Genomic DNA, 16,906 nt, shown 5'->3' with positions numbered 1-16,906 from the left:
GTGAAAGGTCTGTTCTCTTCTGTCTCAGAGATGGTGTAAGTATTAAGACAAATATTTAGAGTCAGATTACCAGTCGCAGCTCTGTCACTTACCAACTGTATAGCCTCAGGCAAGTTACATAATCTTTCCAAGCCTCAGTTTCCTCTTTTGGAAAAACGGGCCAACAGTACCTCCACCACAGGGTTGTTGGGGATACTGAGACAGTATATACAAATAGGCCTGGTGTAGAGCCTAATACAGAGTCAGAGCTAAGAAAATACCTCTGTTATGGAGAGGGTATAACTCAGTGGTAGAGTGCGCACTTACCATGAATGAGGTCCTGGGTTCAATCACCAGTACCTTCGCTAAAATAAATAAATAAACCTAATTACCCCCCTATAAATACATACATACGTACTTACATAAAACATCAAAAAATAAATTTAAAAAAAGAGAAAAAAGAAAATACCTCTGTTAAACCAGTTCCCAGTTAAAACAAGCAGACAGAAGGCTACGGAGTAAGGGTTATCTTTATTTGAATTGCAAAGTATAAATATGAACCAGGTTTGGCAATACAGGTTGTAACAGTTCAGTGATGGCACCAGAAACTTCCAGAAGGGACCATGACAGCATACCTTGCTAGTTTTGGTGAGGTGGGCGGGTTTACACAAAAGCCTGCCTCACCTCCAACCTTTTCTGTAGCAACTGGTAGGTTATCAATTACTGAGAACAGTTGGCTCCAAAGTTTCCTGTTCCTCCTCAGCCTTTTTCTTTGCTAATATCTTCTCTAGAGTATCCTCTGCTGCACTGACCCCTGCATGGAGTAGCACCAGAAGAATGGCAGGAGTAAGAGAAATGTCTTGACACATGGGAAGGTGAGTTCCCACTCTGTGGGCCTGGGACAATGGAGGGGTAAGGGGCCAGGAAAGATGCAGGCATGGAAGCCCCACCTCTTCTGAGACTGGGCAGGGAGAGGACACAGGGAAACACTGATATCTGTTGCATCTTGACATCAGCACCTTGGGCTTTCAAAACATAAACGGTAGACACAATCGCCTAGGCAAGACTGCAATCCAACTCACAGAGTGGATCTGACAAAGTTAATTCCTATATCCTGACCGTACAGAACACTCCCTGTGGCACTCTGATCGTGGAGGATCTTCAGAGATGTGGACAGAAAAACAGATGACTACAGATGGGTCACAGAGCCACCTCAGATTTGTGGCAGAGGAGAGTGATGCTGAGCCAGATGGTGGGGGATGTGGGGTGGAGGGCCAGGAAATTGCCAAAGTAACAGTCTAGGCACTTGAAATATTATTGTTAGGTTGTTAAAAACTAAATAAATTAACATACATAGAATAAAATAAATATATAATTTAAGAGGCATTTTACAAACAAACAAACAACAAACAAACAAAAATAGGTGTTATTTTTCCATCTGGGTAGAAGTCCCAAAATTCAGAGTTCTCAGGTTTATGGTATTTCACAGTTAACTCATCAAATCCAGCGCTGGAGGGTCCAAATGGCAGATCCCTTGGTGGCTACTTGAGTACACGGCTTCCCAATCTTTGTTACTTTCTTCCAACCCACAAATCTTTCTTTCTTCCTCTTCTTTTTTTCTTTTTTTTTCAAAGATCCTGGAGCATATGGAATTTAACTGGCATTTTAATCCAGAAGATAAGTGTTTAAACAAACTTATGGGGGTAAGTGGGACTTGGTGGAGGGGAATCCAAAAGGCATAAAGAGTCCCTCAGTTTTGCTTTCTTCTGACCCAGATCCCACTGGACATACTCTGTTTGGCACTTGAAGGCTCTGGTATTTTGGCAAAGCAATTATGGGAGGCCCAATCTAGATGGCAACTGGGGATGAAGGAATCTTCATGGCTAGTTGTGAAGTCCTTTTCCTCTGCAGAGTCTGCGATCGATCAAAACTTGTATCTTCTCAGAGGTAGCAGTCCCCAGTTGATTCCTAAAGCATAAGAGGAAGGCATTTAAGGATGGATTCAGCTTTAAAGGTCTTAAGAGTCTCCTGGGTCCATTCTCAAGAAGTAGAAAGGTCTTCTGGGAAGAGGTGGGAAGGCGACAAGAAGAGGATGGGAGAAGCTATCTTCTCAGGCATCTCTCCTGGGGATCTCTCTAGCAACTTTCACCCCAGTTGGAGATGCAGCCCCAAAAGCCTTTTTAAAAATAATTTTGCAATGGAACCCTGACTCCACAGTAGCCTGTCCCCCAACCCATAGGTCAAGAGAAGAATTCAGCATGCCTAGAAACAGATCCAGGAAAGATAGTGATGGGGCCAGGGGGCAAAGGGTGGACCATTACCTTGAGCACAGGTCTCTCTCAGTGGGAAGCAGTCATGCCCAATTTCACTTTCTCTTCATTTTCCACATCATAACCTCCTCTCCTGTGGTACCTGGGGAAGATAAGTTCTGTGAGCAAGCTCTGCCTACTATAAGAGGGTGCAGGTCCCAGAGCTGGTCCTTTCGAAAGACTCTGGCCCAGTGGTTCTCTCTATACTTGGAAAATCCCAGAGGATATGGCGGCCCAACAGACCTCTGGCCAAAGGTCCGACTACCTCAAGGGATGCCTGTCTCTAACAACAGGCTATAATTTGCTAAGAACTTTCACCTCAGTTATATGATCCTTACAACATCTTTATGAGGTAGGTAGACAGAGATTATCATCACTGAAAGATTACAACCCTTAGCAAGATAGGTAACTTGATCCAGGTCTCAAAACAGATGAGTTGCACTCCTTGTAAATGGGCACAGAGTGCTTAGTAGGTCTCCCCAATCTAGAACACAACCTGGACTGGAAGCATGGCCTGGGGTCCAGATGCCTCAGAACTGGAAGGATATACCAATAGCACCACCCAGGCCCTGACTACCAAATCATACCCTAATGCCATCAAAGATCAGAGCCCGGAGGAGGAACTGTGTGAAGAGGTGGCTCCACAGGTGGGCTGCTGATTCTGCTACAAGAAGAAAGACCTGCTATGGCCTGGCAATTTTGCCCTGGGCTCTAGAGTGTGGACTCATGTTATACCAGAGGAGCCAGGTTCATGTCATACCAGAGGAGCCATACCAGAAACCCTGCACCCAGGAATGCTGATCAGACTCCTAGACCAGGATTTGGGGGGTTGGAAGGCTCATGTCACCAACAGGTAGAAGATCCTGGAGAAGGAGGAATAGAAGTGATTTGCAGAAATAGCCTGTGACACTCACCTAAACATGAGAAGCCCCACAATGACGAGCAGACAGACGGATGACAGCACCACGGCCACCACAGCCAGGATGGTTGTGTGATCATAGGTATATAAACGATTTTTCACTGGGAGGCTCAGTCCATGGCACCTTTCTCCATGGTAACCTGGGTGGCAGCTGGTCCAAAACAGAACAAAGCAGAGATGAGGTTAGTGGTTTGGCCAGACTCTTGGCAATAGGCCACCTACACAAGCAAAACCCCACTCCCCACAACTTCAGCCTGTCAGTCCCTAACAGTGATCCCTGTCCTTCCTCTATCTTTCTCCATACAAGACTCTTAGAAGCCCCTCTGAAGGCTCCGTAGCCTTCCTCCCTCACTCCACACCCTCTCCCTTCTCCATTCCCTTTGGTTCTCTGGCTCAAAGTTCCTGCTCCAGGCAGGGGAAAAGCAACGGAGGACTTCAGAGCTTGGCTAGATATGTTCCACGTGTGGATAATTAACTACATGTGTGTTAAGATGTTCTGTTTAAGCCAGTTCAGAGGACTTAGGCACAAGAGCTGGTGGGCTGAGTTGAGGGGATTCAGTATCACTCCCTCTAGTGAGGCCCCTCAACACTCTGACCCAGAAATACACCCAGCCTTCCCCACCAGTGCTTTCAGCGTCCAGTCTCTCTCTGCCACTGCCCAGCCTATTAATAGGCCCCGTTCCTTTGCCAGGAGTCATTTTTCTCATTTCCTTCATTTAACTCCCAGCTCCCTCTGAGTGCAAGGCCTAACTTGAGAGCTTAATTTTGGCCTTTGGCCTCCGAACGCTGGGCTATCAGGCCTCCTATATCACAGGACAAAGCCAACAAACCAAGAAAACATCTTGTTGCCCAGCTGTCCTGCCTGTGCATTTTAGACCATCAGAAACAACCCCTTGGCTTCTCTCACTCAAGAAATAAATCAGATGGCAACTGCCTATTCTAACACAAAACTTTTCCTGGAAGCTCTTAGGAAGACTGGGAAGTGCTTATAGTTGAACAAGCACATTCATGTCCCTTTCTTTATCTGAGCACCCCAGAGACCCTTTGTGATGTAGTAGGAGCCCCATGTCACAGAAGGGCAGAGCTGTTCCCCTACAGTCACACAGCAGGGCAGACACATGGATGTGGACTGTGTGATAGTGATCTCAGCCAGGGGTGTAGCAGCTCTGTCTGTCTAGGGACTTTAGGCCACTAGCAGCTAACGGAAGCACTGAGAACCTGGTGGCCCTCTATTCTGAACTGCCCATCCTTTGGGAAGAAGGTTAGGCACTTGGTGCCTCAGAGCAAGGAATCCCTTCTTCCTGCTCTTCCAGAAAAGCTCCAAGGAGCAGACCTGTCCAGACCCAGGGGCCGGGCTGCCCCTGCCTTCCTGCCCAGCACTTCTCCCTTTCCCAGCTCCTCCTGGATGTTTTGGGGAACCACTTCACTGTAGGATAAATGCAGGTCAGGTCCACAGCAGAGCACACAGTTCCTTGCCCAGCCTCTCCATGCATCTGTCCCATCGGCCCAGATGGGCAAAGCAATGACCCCCATCCTGCCAGGACAATAGATGATGCTCTCAGGGATGCCCCTGGAAAATCATTTGTGCACCTCAGTTTACAGTTTACAATACAGTGTTCTTATCAACTACCTTAACTGAGACTCATAACACCCTGGTAGGCAGGTATAGACTCTTTCACAGATTGAAAGACTAAGATTAGGGTCAGAGAGAGTAAGTGATTTGCCAAATGTTTCACAAGTGGGAGGAGAAGGGCCAAGATTAAAAATTAGTCTTGGCAGATTCCAAATTCATAATTTTTTCCATTCTGAACAGTGCAGGTTACCCTGCAGAAACACGTATCTGATGGGCTTGATGGGTTTGAAAGACTGTCTCTTTGCTCTCTCATATTATTATTATAATTATCATCATCATCATCATCATCATCTTGAATGATAAATAGCAAACATTTCAGGCTCCCTATAAGCCAAGTACTCTGTGCTAATTGCTTTACAAGGATCATTTCCTTCAGCCTCAAAAACATCTCTGTGAAGAAGGAGTTACTATCTTCATTTTAAAGATGAACAAACAGGTTTAACCTCCGTTAGAAAACTCGCCCGTGATCACACAGCTAGTGAGTGGGAGAGCCAGGTTTCAACCCAGTGGTCTGGCTGACTGCAGAGATCGTGCTATCCTGGGGGAAGGGAAGCTGAAGTTGACTCTGTTTTTCACTCCCAGTCCATCATCCAAACCCCACAGGTAGTTACTCAGATGATAGAAATAAAGCTTGGCCTCAGAGTCCCGCAATTCAGTTACATAATCCCTCCACCCCCACCCTGAGTCAAAAGGATTATAATGTAAACATCCTAATATTACCTCCCTCCCTTTGCAGACAACTCCTGGCTCCCCCAGGGAAGGGGCATTCCAAGCATCCCAGGGTTGGGGCATGATCGTGTGTCTTGCCCAGAGCCGGCAACCCATCAAACTGGGACCTGTTCCTCCTACCCATGTCTGTGACCCATTTCAGAACTTGCATTAATACAACAGAAGCAAGAACTCTCTGGAGTCCAGAGACATTTTCCAAATCAGATTTCTCCACCCCTACCCCAGGAGGTGGAGGGGGCACCATTTGGTGGAGGGGACTCAGAATGCCTGTGTCAGGCTGGTTCTGCTGCTATTTCTAGCCGGGTGATCTTGAGCAAGTTATTTTCACATTTCTAAGCTTTGGTTTTCTCATGTAAAACAGAGGAACAATAAATGCCTACCTCATTAGAGTTTTGTGAAGATTGAATGAGATAATATAGATAAAAGCACTTAATCAAAGCCATGTGTGGGAGTTACTGTATAATCAGACTCCAGAGGACAGTACCCATACCCTGAGGATGGGGCACCAAAGTCAGATGCAGCCAGAGAAGAGGGCTTGTCATTCCTTCTGGGCATCTGAGCAGTAAGGCCAAATGAAGCCCTCGAGCCTGTCTCTTTTCCAGCACTGAGTCTTCCTCAGCCCAATTGCCCCCAGGTTTCCTCCAGCCACAGGAAACTTTGCAGCCAACTTCTGGGTCAGCAACTAGTCAGGAGCCCCAGGAAACTGCTCTCTGAGGGCAACTTTTGGCTGGTGACACAAAAGGATTTTCCTGTGGATGGTGGCTGCAGAGGGCTGGTTTAGGAAGTCGGCCAGGCTCAAGCTCACCACAGCAGCCTGGACACGCCCTGGCTGGTGGTTCCTGGATCTGGAAGCAAGAAGGAGCCACAAAGGGCCCCAGATGTAGGTGCCCAGCTGTCACATTCCCCCAAACCAGGAGCTCTGTGTCTGCTTGTTGTCTGCTGCCCTGAGTACCAAAGGCTGGAGGCAGGAGGCAGCAAACCAGATACAGAATCCAGCCCCTTGAAAATCTGCCTAAGAAGCAGACACAAAGTCCTCACATCAGATTGCCATGCTCTTAAACTAGGAAAAGCCTTAAGAGCCCTCGAGTAAAATAGCCACCCTCTATAAAATCCTGCTCCAACTCTGTAAGGACAGGCAGAGAAGAAGGATGCAAGCCAACACCCAGGGCAGCCTGGGGGCATGAAAAGCATGTTGGAATGGGAGTCAGGCACCTGAGTCCCTGTCCTGTTTCCACCTACTTTATTTAGCTGTTGATCTCAGACAAATCACTTCCTACTTCCTGGCTCCAGCTTCCTCATCTTTCAAGTAGAGACAGCAAACCTCCTGTCTACCCAGCAGAGGGCTTTCGATAATCCCAGGACAGAACTACGTCTTCCCATCTCCTAGAATAGTTGGCACCAAGTAGGTGTTCAACACATACCTGTTGGGCTCAACTCATATTAAATGTAAACTCTGGAGCTCCAGGGCAAAGAAGGGATGGTATTGTCACATTTATCATCACCATCCCTAAGGTCACCTTGGCCCTGGACATCATCTTCTAGGTTCTCTGGGCTAAGCTGGTCGGTCCAGCCCAGCTCTCCAGGAGAGCAGCCTTACAAGGGTTCTCAGCTGAGCACTCAAAGTCCATCCACCAATGCCTCGGACCAGTTTGGCCCAGACAGATTCTTGGCCTCAATCCATCCATCCTGACTACTCTCAGAGTCACCACCTCCACCCTGTGCTAATGAGGCCATTTTACAAACTTAAGACAAACATTTCCTGCCCTGTCCCAAGACCTTGGGAAGGATAATATGGGGACTGTCTAGGTCACTTCTAAGCAACCTTCTCCAATATTAAGCTCATGATGAGGATGTTATATAGGAGAGGACACTCAAGTGACTGTGGACATGGTGGGGAGGGATGGGTCTGTCTGCCAACTGTCAAATACAGGGCAGCTCTGCCACATGAGATCAGATGGGATAAGAAAGCTTTAAAAAGCCAAAGGACCTGTCCCAATCACAGTAGAAGCGATGCCAGGCAGCCAGCCTTCTTGACAGGCTGGGAAGAAGCGTGCACACAACTGTCTCCTGACCCTGCCAGAATCTCCCAGGTCACAGAGGCTGCCTCTCCATAGGAAACTCGGGCCCAACAGAAGAGAGTGGATGTTTGCAGCTTGATGTGGGTGTGGGTCTCGGGCACAGTGGTGACATTATGCCTGCCAGAGAGCATGGCAGTGCTGTCATTCCTGAGGGATTGCCAAGGCAGCCCTCTGCTGGGCTTGGCCTAGCAGAGTGGCTGGGGAACCCATGGCCCCTCCACCCACACCCTTGCCCAGGGAGAAGGTGGTGCTGCCTGACTGGCCAGGGGCTGATGCCTACTGAGTCAGGTTCCATTTTCTGCTAATCCCGCACAAAGGAAGTGTTTTCCCACCCCAGTGGCCAAAGGCCAATACCCACCCTGTCCCCCACCTCCTGGCCCTTGACGGGGTGAGGAAGAAGGGAGGAGAGACTTCTCCCTGCTCCCAGTGACTGCTTCCTGAACAATCCTGCCACGCCTCAGATTCAACCCACATTTTCTCACATGCACATAGGTCTGAGTGCATACACACCTGCACAGCATGTGTCCAAATGTACCTCAGACCTGCCTGCAGGCCTTGGGAAAGGAGGCTATGCGAGCTCCACTCCACCCAGGAAGCCCACTCTGCCATGTTTCCTACTGGCTTCTCCCATCTGGAGTAGGGCATGAGGCAGAGAAATGAACCTGCCTTCAGGTGTCAGCTCTCCTCTCCACAAGCTCATTTCTGAGCAAGCAGGAAATTTCTAAGCAAGCAGGAAAAGCAAGGATGAAAGAGCGTCACAAACCCACGCCACAGGAAATTGCATCCTATGTTGGGGGGAGCCCCTTCCGCTGACTAAAAATATTTCCCCTCCTCCCAACTTCCTCCCAGAGGTTGAGAAAAAACTGGGTAGAATTATGAATTCAAGGAACAGTGACAACGAGGAACAGCCACGTGGCTGAAGAAGAGTGAGCTGATAACAGACAGTCCCAGGGAAGGGACACTTACATGCAGGATGGAGCCCGGAACTCCTTCAAATATTTGCAGTCTCCGTGGATGCAGTAATCCTTGTATTTCCGAAGACACGGGTCTCTCTTCTTCCCTAACCCCTTGCCTTTCTTCTTTCTTTTCCCACGCTCCTCCTTGCCCGGTGTGGCCAGAGCTTGCGGCTTAGAGGAGAAAGCAGCTGCAGTAGAAAAGTATATGCTGTTAAGTCTCCGGCTCTCTCAGGGGAAAGGATCACACAGCACAGTGTCAGGAAGGACGCTTTCATCCTACCTCCACTCAGACGCCTGAGAAGGCCCTTTGGCCCAGTGCCTCCCAAGGGCTGAGGGAAGCCTGGGCAGACCACCAGAAAGCAGTGGAGGAAGGAGAGGCTGAGGGAGTCCCAAGGAAGGCATTTCACAAACTCAGTTTAAGAACCTCATTCTAAGAATGCTAGTTTCTGTTAAGTAGCTGCAGCTGCTTGGGCAATTCTACCAGCTTCACCCCCACCCCACTGTCCATCCTCATCTCCTACCCCCCCACGCCCACTTGGTTCTATTTTGGCCTTAAATCAGCCTCATTTCCTGATGCTGCACTCAGTGACCCACTTGCAGGAAGACAGTGTCAGAGATAAAAATTGCTTCTGGACAAGGTACTTGGAGGGTACTTTAGAAGGAGGAGGCTCCTAAAATAAGAACAGTACTCATGTCTGGGTGGCCCCCTCTGGGTACCCATTTGCACCAGGCTAATGAGCCCAAATCTGAACCAGCCTCAGGGATACAAGCAAGACATCTCTGGTCAGAGCCTTGCTTTTTTGACATCAAGCAGAATGCTTAACTCGCTATGCGCCCTTTGCAGCTCATCCCCTCTCTCAAAGATCCATTTACATTTATCCCCAAATGTCCTGTCTCTAGCTCTCTAGGATGGGGAGTACAGTGCACAAGGGGTAGAAAGATGGAAAGTAAAGAACTATCAAGAAGGAACTAGAACAACAATGACTTTCCCCATTTTTCCATGCTTCAAAGGGGAAAAACGATCTCACACAGACATCCAGCTGCGACTGACCATGGGCTACACCCATCAGCTCAGGGGTCTAATGCCAGTCCCCCTTCCCCGTCCCTAGCAGAATAAAGGTGCCCACTGTCCGTGGCTGTAGTGACATGTCTGGCAGAAGAGTGAGCATTGCATATTAGACTGGAGACCTTGGATCCTCAAGGTGGAACTGACTTCAAAAAATATGGCTTTCCATTTTCAGATGAAAAACTTGAGGTCCCAAAAGTCAGTGACTTGCCCAAGGTCATATAGGGTTGGGATCTGAAATGTGGTCTCTGGAGTCCATTTCCAGTGCTCTCTCCCAACACAGCAAGCTGCCTCACACACCCCTCCCTGTTCCTTCTATCAGACAAGCCCAGAGCACTTGGGATGTTGAGTCAGGAATGAGACAATGAAGGGGCTCTAAAGTCAGTAGATCCATGCTCTAATTTCAGCCATGTGATCTTGGGCAAGTCACATAAATCTCCTGGAGCCCTGAGGTTCTTGGTAAAAAGTGGATAGCAGGGGTTCCTATCTCAGAGGGTTGCAACACGGATTAATTAATCCACAATAACGTATTGAGTGCCTAAAATACAGCAGGCACTTAATAAATGGTAACATTTAATTTAGGTGAGAAGACATCCTGAGATCTGAAAGATAGTCTTTGCCCAGGAAACCCAAGAAAAGGGCAAAGGCAGGTGCCAGTAGTCCCATAGTCCCCTGTTTCTTCTGGTGCAGACCCAGAACCAGTGACCAGAGCTGTGATGAAACTGAGGCAGGAGAGCCAAGCCAATCAAAAAAGGGAGGGAGAGAGTGACAGGGTGATAGCCAGGCTCCTGCTGGGGAGAGGGAGCAGTGAGTCAGGTCTGCAGAGGTATGAGGAGCAGCTGTGTGGGTGGAGGGTGAGTCACAGCCCAGCTCTGCCCAGCCTAGGAGGAGAGGGCCAGGAGAATCCAGGTTGTTCCGGCCAGGGGTGACCCCAGAGGGCCACTAAGAGAACGGAAGGTGGAAGCCCAGCCTTAGTTTTGGAGCAGATCCATCATTTATACAAAACGGAGACAGCACCTAAGGGAAGCTCTGGATAAGGAAGAAGAAGGGTGGCTGAGGAGCAGGTGGAGCTAGAACAGGTAGGTATCCTTCCAGCCAAATACAGTCATTCCGGGGCTCCAGGGCTCAGTCCCTGCTCCACCCTCAAGAATCTCTGCAGGTGGCTGGGGATAGGGAAGGAGGCAATACTGGAGGTTCTGGACTCTGCCCCGTGCTTCTATGTACTTAGCCACAGCACCTGCGCGGGCTGGAGGATCCCACCCAGGGACTCTAAGTGGTCCGGAAGTATCCAGGCCTTGGGTAGGATTTGTAGGCACCTAGCACATCAATACAGCTCTCTAGGGACCCCGTGCTCACCATTCACAGCCTCCTCAGGGGGTGCTGGCTTTACCTGGGGAGACCAAGAGTTCTTCATTCCCCTCTGTTTCCCCAACTTGGAGACAAGTAGGTGGAGGAGACTAACACTGCACACCTACTGTGTGCCTAGCATCTCTACATCTTTTACCTTATTTTACACACAATAGCCATTTGATGGGGGAATTAGGACTTGTGCCCATTTTTACATAGAAACTCGAGGGGAAGCATCTCAATAGGAACCACTCCTTGTTCCTATCACCCAGATTACGTCAGAGGAATGTACAGAGCCCAGGCACCTTGCCTGTCTCAATTGCCCAAAGTACCCAGAAGGGCAGCAACTCGGCACGTGAGACCCAAGGGCAAGAAAGACAATGGGACCTGTATGGGGGATCCCTCAGTAAGCTTGTCAGGCCAAGCGGCTTTTCCTTGAAGTCCTCCTTGAAAACCCCAAACCACAGGTGTGCCCAATCAGCATGAAAGCCAGATCCGCTTATTTCTCAACTCCCACCAGGGTCCGAGGATGGGCAGCCCCAACACCCACCTCTGAAAAGGTCCAGGTTTCCCTCTTCCAAGTCCAGGGCTTCCCGGCCTCGGCCACCTCCTGGGGGCAACAGCTGGTCCGTAGATTCAGTGGGAGAGTCCAGATTGCTGGTTCCAGCCGCAAGCCCTCTCCGAAGCCGCTCCAGGCTGTCGCCGGTCACCAACGCCGAGAGCACTGCGCGTGAGAGGCGAGGCCGCATCAGACCCCCGCCCAGACCCCGGGTCGCCACGCACCGTCGCCGGCGCCTGCCAGCCGGGGAGCACTGGCCCCACCAAGTGGCCCGCGCCGGGGGCGCTGCAGCTATCTCCCTCGGTGCCCCAAGCAGAGCCTCCCCATCCCCCCGACCTCCGGGGACGGCGGCAGCCTTCTTACCTGCAGCCAGAATGAGCTTCAGCACCACCGACGGCGGCAGCTTCATGGTCCCGGATCCGGCGGAGGCGGAGAGGCAGCAATCACTTTGGAGGCGGCGGCCACCGGGCGCTGGCACCGGAGCCGGGGCCGGCGAAGCTCGGGAGATCCGGCCGGGCAGGGTCTGCTGCCGGCCTCTGGGTGCACGCCTGACTGCGACCTGCGCGCAGCTCGCGGCCGCTGGGCGTCTCTCTGCTCACTCTGTCAATCAGTCAATCTGTCCGCCCGAGCCCCCGCGCCTCAGTCAGGCTAGCCAGCCGCGTGCCGCGCGCAGATCCCTCGGTCGACTGAGCGCTCCCCGGCGCGCGGCCGGGAATAAGGCTCTGGGAGGCGCCAAAGCCCCGCCCCGCCCCGCCACCCGCCGCCCCCTCCCCCCTCCCCTCCCCCGGCACTGGGACGCCCGCCCGGCTCGCGGCGCCGGCAGCGCAGCCCCCGACCCCGCGGGCGCGGCGGCGAAAGGGGGCGGGAGAAGGGGGCGGGAGAAGGGGGCGGCGCTCACATATTTTGGGACTGGGCCAGGGCAGCCGCCGCCTGACTGTGGGTAGGGCTGCTGACCGGCAGGTGGCGGGGACCAGTTCCTACCTTTCCTCAAATGTTTGTCGCGCTGCAGCCTTGTGTCTGCTGAGCCGACCTTCGCCCTTGGACACCCCTCACTTCTTCCCCTCTGCCAGGCCTGGTCCCTCCGGTCATCCCTGCTCTGAACCAGGGATCTCCACCCATGTCGCCTTCTCAGCTTCAGAAACCTGCTTCTTCGCCTACCAACAAATCGAGTAGTAAATAATAATTAAATCATTTATCATTTAAAAATTAGACGTATGAATGCCAGCAGGTCTCGTGGGCCCGAGGTTACCAGAGTTGCAGTTACAAGCACTTGCATCAATTCAGCAAAGGAAGTTAGTAGGATTTTTCCAGCCGCTGGAGGGCTTCTCCCCATCTATTTTCCAGGATACATAGTCACCATTAGGATTTTTCAACTACGGGTTATAATTCCCAGGCTTCTGGGATTGGACAGACACAGGCTGTGAAATAAGCCTCATACTGCTCCTGGCCTTTGAACACCATCTTCTTCTCCAACCTAAAAACTGAGCCCCCTCCCACAGGACCCAGCTGGCTAGCCTAGGTTTCTGTGTTCAACAGGTGCCAGGAGACTGACTTGTTTCTCTTCCAGCGTGTGTATTTTTACAGGGGTCTTCTGGAGTCAGTATCCCGACCCAAAGAAATGACTCTCTCAGTAGGCATTTCAACTCCCAGGGACGTGCTGGGGAGGGAGTTGTGTGACAGAGGGCTGGGTTGGCATTCAGAGCCCTCAGATTGTGCCAGATAGAGCTGCTTGCCTGATTCAGCCCGTGTGTAGGGATAAAAACAGGCCTGCTATTTATACACAGTCTATCCCACTCTCCCTTCCCATCCCCACTTCTGCAGGGGTCAGTGCAACTCTGTGCTCTTAACTCGCCCCTAGCAATTCTCCCCAGGTTTGGGTTTCCATAATGCACTTGAATCACTACAGACCTAAGTTGGAATCCTGACTTTGCTTCTTACTGTGTGATCTGGGACAAGATATTTAATCTCACTGAGCTTCAGTTTCCACATCTCTCAAATGGGAATAACAATAATAGTAATGCCTACTTCATTGAGAACTTGAAGATTGAACGAAGGAACACATATAGAGCAGTCAGTACAGTACCAGACATACTACAAGCTGTCACTAAATGGGACCTATTATTATTATTATTACTAAGCATTTTACATTGACCATTTCATTTCCTTAGAGACCTCTTCTCTCCCTTCCCCACAGATCTGAGGCTCCACATGTGGTTGGGCTGGTTTTAGAAGGAAGCTCACCTGTCACCTATTTGGCCAAGCACCACTGTGGGATTATTCCTTTGGGTGATCAGTATCGGGCCTAGGACTTCAGTAGATTGTCACCACCCAGGCCACACCTCTGTCCTCCCTCAGCAGCTGCCTGACCACTTGCTTCCCCAAAACAAAGCTACCTTGGGGTCACGGCTCTCCCCAGGGGAGGGTGGAGGGAAATACTTCCTGACGGCCAAGTCACCCCCCTCCCCCCACCAATGCCAGGTTCACACCCAGCTCTCCTGTCTCAGCCTGCCTCTCCCTTCACACACTCTGTCCTTCCGCCTTCTCACCCCTACATCAGCCTTAGCCCACTCACAGGGCAACTCCAAGTTTTCATCACACCTGTGCGCCTCGCCCCAGCTAGGTTTGTGTGTCAGCCAGGTTTTATGGGAAGGGCCTGGAATGGTTTTGGGATAGTCACTTCTCCTCTTAGAAATTTGATCCTCTGATCAGAAAAAGGAATCACGATTCATGCTGGGGCAACTTCACTAACTCATTTATTCCAAAACCATTCCCTGAATGCTTTTCAGGCACCCGGGACACAGCAATAAACAAGAAAGCCAAGGATATGCTTTTCATGGAGCCCACATTCTACAACAGGGGGAGATAGGCAACCCATTAAGTAAATGAAAAAGGAAAATGGATCCTATGATGATAAGTGCTAAGATGAAAGTTAAAATTCAATGATATACTATAGGCTGATGTGTCCCAGTGCTTGGGACAACACTTCAGAATTAGTGACTGATTAACAAAGCCAGTGACTTTTAAGGTGCGAAAGCATTCTAAGCCATGTACAGAGGGCAAAACCTTTGAGGTGGGAACAAGCTTGGAGCACTCAGGGAACAGCGGGAAGGCCAGAAAGGAGGGAGGGATATGAGATTACACTGAAGTAAAGGCAAGGGACAGACAATAGAGAAGTTACAGGCCAAGGGAGATGCTAGATTGTATTCCCTACCACTGTGAGCATCAAATGATACATCAAGGGAAAAGCACAGTTATGCAGGATTCTTTCATGTCCTTCCCTCTCTCTACCCAGCATTCCCCCATCCTGCTCTCTGGCTGTCAAGTGCCAGGGACACACTCCTAAGGAAGTAGACAGACAGGCCACTCCAATTTCCCTGACTATCTATTGACCATGGGCGACTGAAGCTTGGAGATCTGTTGGCCCTGGGCCACTAGTGGGTTACAGATGGGCAAATCCAGAGCAGAAACCCTGGCATCCTGCTTCCCAGCCTGGTGCTGGGTTCCCAGGCCTCTGGAAAGGAAGTCTCCATGGGACACTGAGTGCCGCTGACTCTCTGCTAGGCCATACAGACCTTGAATTGGGGAGAGCACTCGCAAGCCAGTGGGGAGGAGGTGCTGATGGTGACAAGAAAGAAGTGAAGGGAACTTGGAGAGGGGACCAACCTGAGTCCCTTCCCCACTGTGGCTGAGATGTCTATACTAGTAGATTGGTTCTCCCACACCTGCCTGTGCATCAGAATTACCTGGGAATTTATTTACAATAAAAAGTTTCAAGCCCCACCCCAATCCTCCTAATGCAAAACTCCTAGGGTGGGGCCCACGCATTTACACTTTTGACAGGTAATTCTGACATCAGCCAGGTCTGCATAATGAACTAGGACAACGAGTCAAACATCTGAACAAAATCTGAACCTCCAAGGCAGAGGCAGAAGAGCTTTCAGTAATGACACTTCCCATGCATGACCTTGTGTGATCCTCACAACTGCCCTAAGTCTAGAGACTCCTCCCCATTTTAAAGGGTGAAGCTGAAAAAGGTGAACAACAGCCCATGGCCACCAAGCTACTGAGAGCCTCAGCCTCAATTTGAATTCCTCTCTTTTTCCTGGGCCTGTGCTTTTAAGCTCAACACTACCTTGAATAAATGCATAAACAATAGTCACCCTCTCTCTGCCTCTACAGACAGTAATATCCTCAGCTTTACTGAGGCTCAGCACTCCATCTCTCCTAGGGGTGGTGATAAGAACCTCTGTCTTACAGGCCTAGGTCAGGGCAGCAGGATACCTAGTGACACAGGTGCACTCTGGGGAGCCAGACTTTCACAGGTTCACATTTGGGTTCTGCTATTTTTCTAAGCTTTCTAACTTTGGGCATGTCAATTTCTCTAACTTAAAGTTTGCTCACCTGCAAAATGGGGATAATTATGGTAGCAGAATATGATGCCTGACCCACAGTAGGTGCTTACTTGGTGACAGCTGCACCTAAGAACAAATCCTTCCTTCCTTCCTTCCTTCCTTGTTCCCTCTCTCCCTCTCTCCCTTCCTTCCAGTGGGAGTTTAATAAGCTGCCGCTTTAACCTGGGCCAGCCATCCTCAGTTGAAATGGTCCCTTTCTGCTGGGAGACGGCCATGCTTACCAACGAGATGGTGGATCTGCAAGGCCACTGGGAGTTTTGGAAACCTCCACCGGAGAAAGCAGCCCTGGTCCTAGCTCTCAGAGAAGCATGTGCCCCCTAGGGGAGGCGATTCAGCTGCCTTCTTCCACTCTCTGGGATAAGTTAAGTCCTGAGCAGACCCAGAGCTCTGCTGGCTGGGGAGAGGGATAAAGGAGGGGAGACTCCACTGAGGGTACTTCTATCACTATGTGAGCATGAGCCCAGAGTTATCCAAACTTGGAAGCTCAGGGTAAGGGGTCATTGCTCCTTACCCTAGGCTGACTTCTCTCATGCCCAGTCTCTATCCCCATGCGAGCCAGTTGATGAAGCAGTTTTGGGAGTGCAGCTAGATTTGAACTCAGTCCTCCCATTTGAAGTCCTCGTGCATCTCCTTTCCTGACCTTACACCCTTACCTCCTGGAGATAATGCCAGATAATGCTTCCTACACACCCCAGGGGTGGACAGGCTCTCACGTCTGATTACCTGGGGTTGGGATCCATTTGAATTGGATGAAAGATAGGAATGGATGAGGTGCAGAAGGGTTCAGGAATCCTGTCATCCCCAGAAGATGCTGAGCAAACGATATTTTTGATGTGCTTGGCGAAGGCCTGGATTCCAAGCCACCCTCTTCCATATCTGGGCCAATTTCTGTGACTTCAAGGGATTAAAATCTCCAGTC

The 16,906-nt window shown here is 50.3% G+C and overlaps 1 protein-coding gene across 1 annotated transcript; it reads right to left on the bottom strand.

Moving 5' to 3' along the window:
* Positions 1–491: 491 nt before the first annotated feature.
* HBEGF (heparin binding EGF like growth factor) lies at positions 492–12,294 on the bottom strand. The gene is made up of 6 exons (XM_006204562.3): positions 11,939–12,294; positions 11,567–11,740; positions 8,614–8,791; positions 3,203–3,358; positions 2,301–2,391; positions 492–1,947 (listed from the first exon to the last, which is right to left on the bottom strand). The coding sequence occupies exons 1-5, from the start codon at positions 11,982–11,984 to the stop codon at positions 2,319–2,321; spliced, it is 627 nt and encodes a 208-aa protein (XP_006204624.1). The 5' UTR covers positions 11,985–12,294; the 3' UTR covers positions 492–1,947; positions 2,301–2,318.
* Positions 12,295–16,906: the final 4,612 nt, after the last annotated feature.

This window comes from Vicugna pacos, chromosome 3 (genome assembly GCF_048564905.1).
Source record: "Vicugna pacos chromosome 3, VicPac4, whole genome shotgun sequence".
Taxonomy (NCBI): domain Eukaryota; kingdom Metazoa; phylum Chordata; class Mammalia; order Artiodactyla; family Camelidae; genus Vicugna; species Vicugna pacos.
This window is presented reverse-complemented; position numbering and strand designations above follow the sequence as displayed.